Source organism: Mandrillus leucophaeus, unplaced genomic scaffold (assembly GCF_000951045.1).
Source record: "Mandrillus leucophaeus isolate KB7577 unplaced genomic scaffold, Mleu.le_1.0 Scaffold381, whole genome shotgun sequence".
Classification (NCBI taxonomy): Eukaryota; Metazoa; Chordata; class Mammalia; order Primates; family Cercopithecidae; genus Mandrillus; species Mandrillus leucophaeus.
The window spans coordinates 1,266,584-1,267,331 of NW_012104043.1; the positions used below are offsets into that span (position 1 = coordinate 1,266,584).

Sequence of the window (748 nt, forward strand, 5' to 3'; positions counted from 1 at the left end):
TACTGCTGTCACTGCTATTGCTGCTGTCACTGCTGTTGCTGCTGTCACTACTATTACTGCTGTCACTACTATTACTGCTGTCACTACTATCACTGCTGTTGCTGCTGTCACTGCTATCGCTGCTGTCACTACTACTACTGCTGTCACTGCTACTGCTGCTGTCACTACTATTACTGCTCTCACTGCTATCACTGCTGTCACTACTATTGCTGCTGTCACTGCTATTGCTGCTGTCACTACTATTGCTGCTGTCACTACTATCACTGCTGTCACTGCTATCAGTGCTGTCACTGCTATTGCTGCTGTCACTACTGTTGCTACTATCACTGCTGTTGCTGCTGTCACTACTATTGCTGCTGTCACTACTGTCGCTGCTATCACTGCTGTCACTGCTATCGCTGCTGTCACTGCTATCGCTGCTGTCACTGCTATTGCTGTTGTCGCTATCACTGCTGTCACTACTGTCACTGCTATCACTGCTGTCACTGTTATCATTGCTGTCACTGCTATCACTGCTGTCACTGCTATTGTTGTTGTTGCTACTATCACTACTGTCACTACTATCACTGCTGTCACTGCTATTGCTGCTGTCACTACTGTCACTGCTATCACTGCTGTCATTGCTATCGCTGCTCTCACTGTTATCACTGCTGTCACTGCTATTGCTGTTGTCGCTATCACTGCTGTCACTACTATCACTGCTGTCACTGCTATTGCTGCTGTCACTACTATTGCTGCTGTCACTACT

General features: G+C 47.3%; 1 protein-coding gene across 1 annotated transcript in view; it reads right to left on the reverse strand.

Annotated features, from left to right (window-relative positions):
• The window catches only part of DSPP (dentin sialophosphoprotein), a 17,141-nt gene that overhangs the window by 7,126 nt on the left and 9,267 nt on the right, over positions 1 to 748 (reverse strand). The window contains exon 5 of the mRNA XM_011990766.1: positions 2 to 748. This exon is cut by the window's right edge and continues 6 nt beyond it. Within this exon, the coding sequence (XP_011846156.1) occupies positions 2 to 748 (747 nt within the window). The remainder of the gene's footprint in view (position 1) is intronic.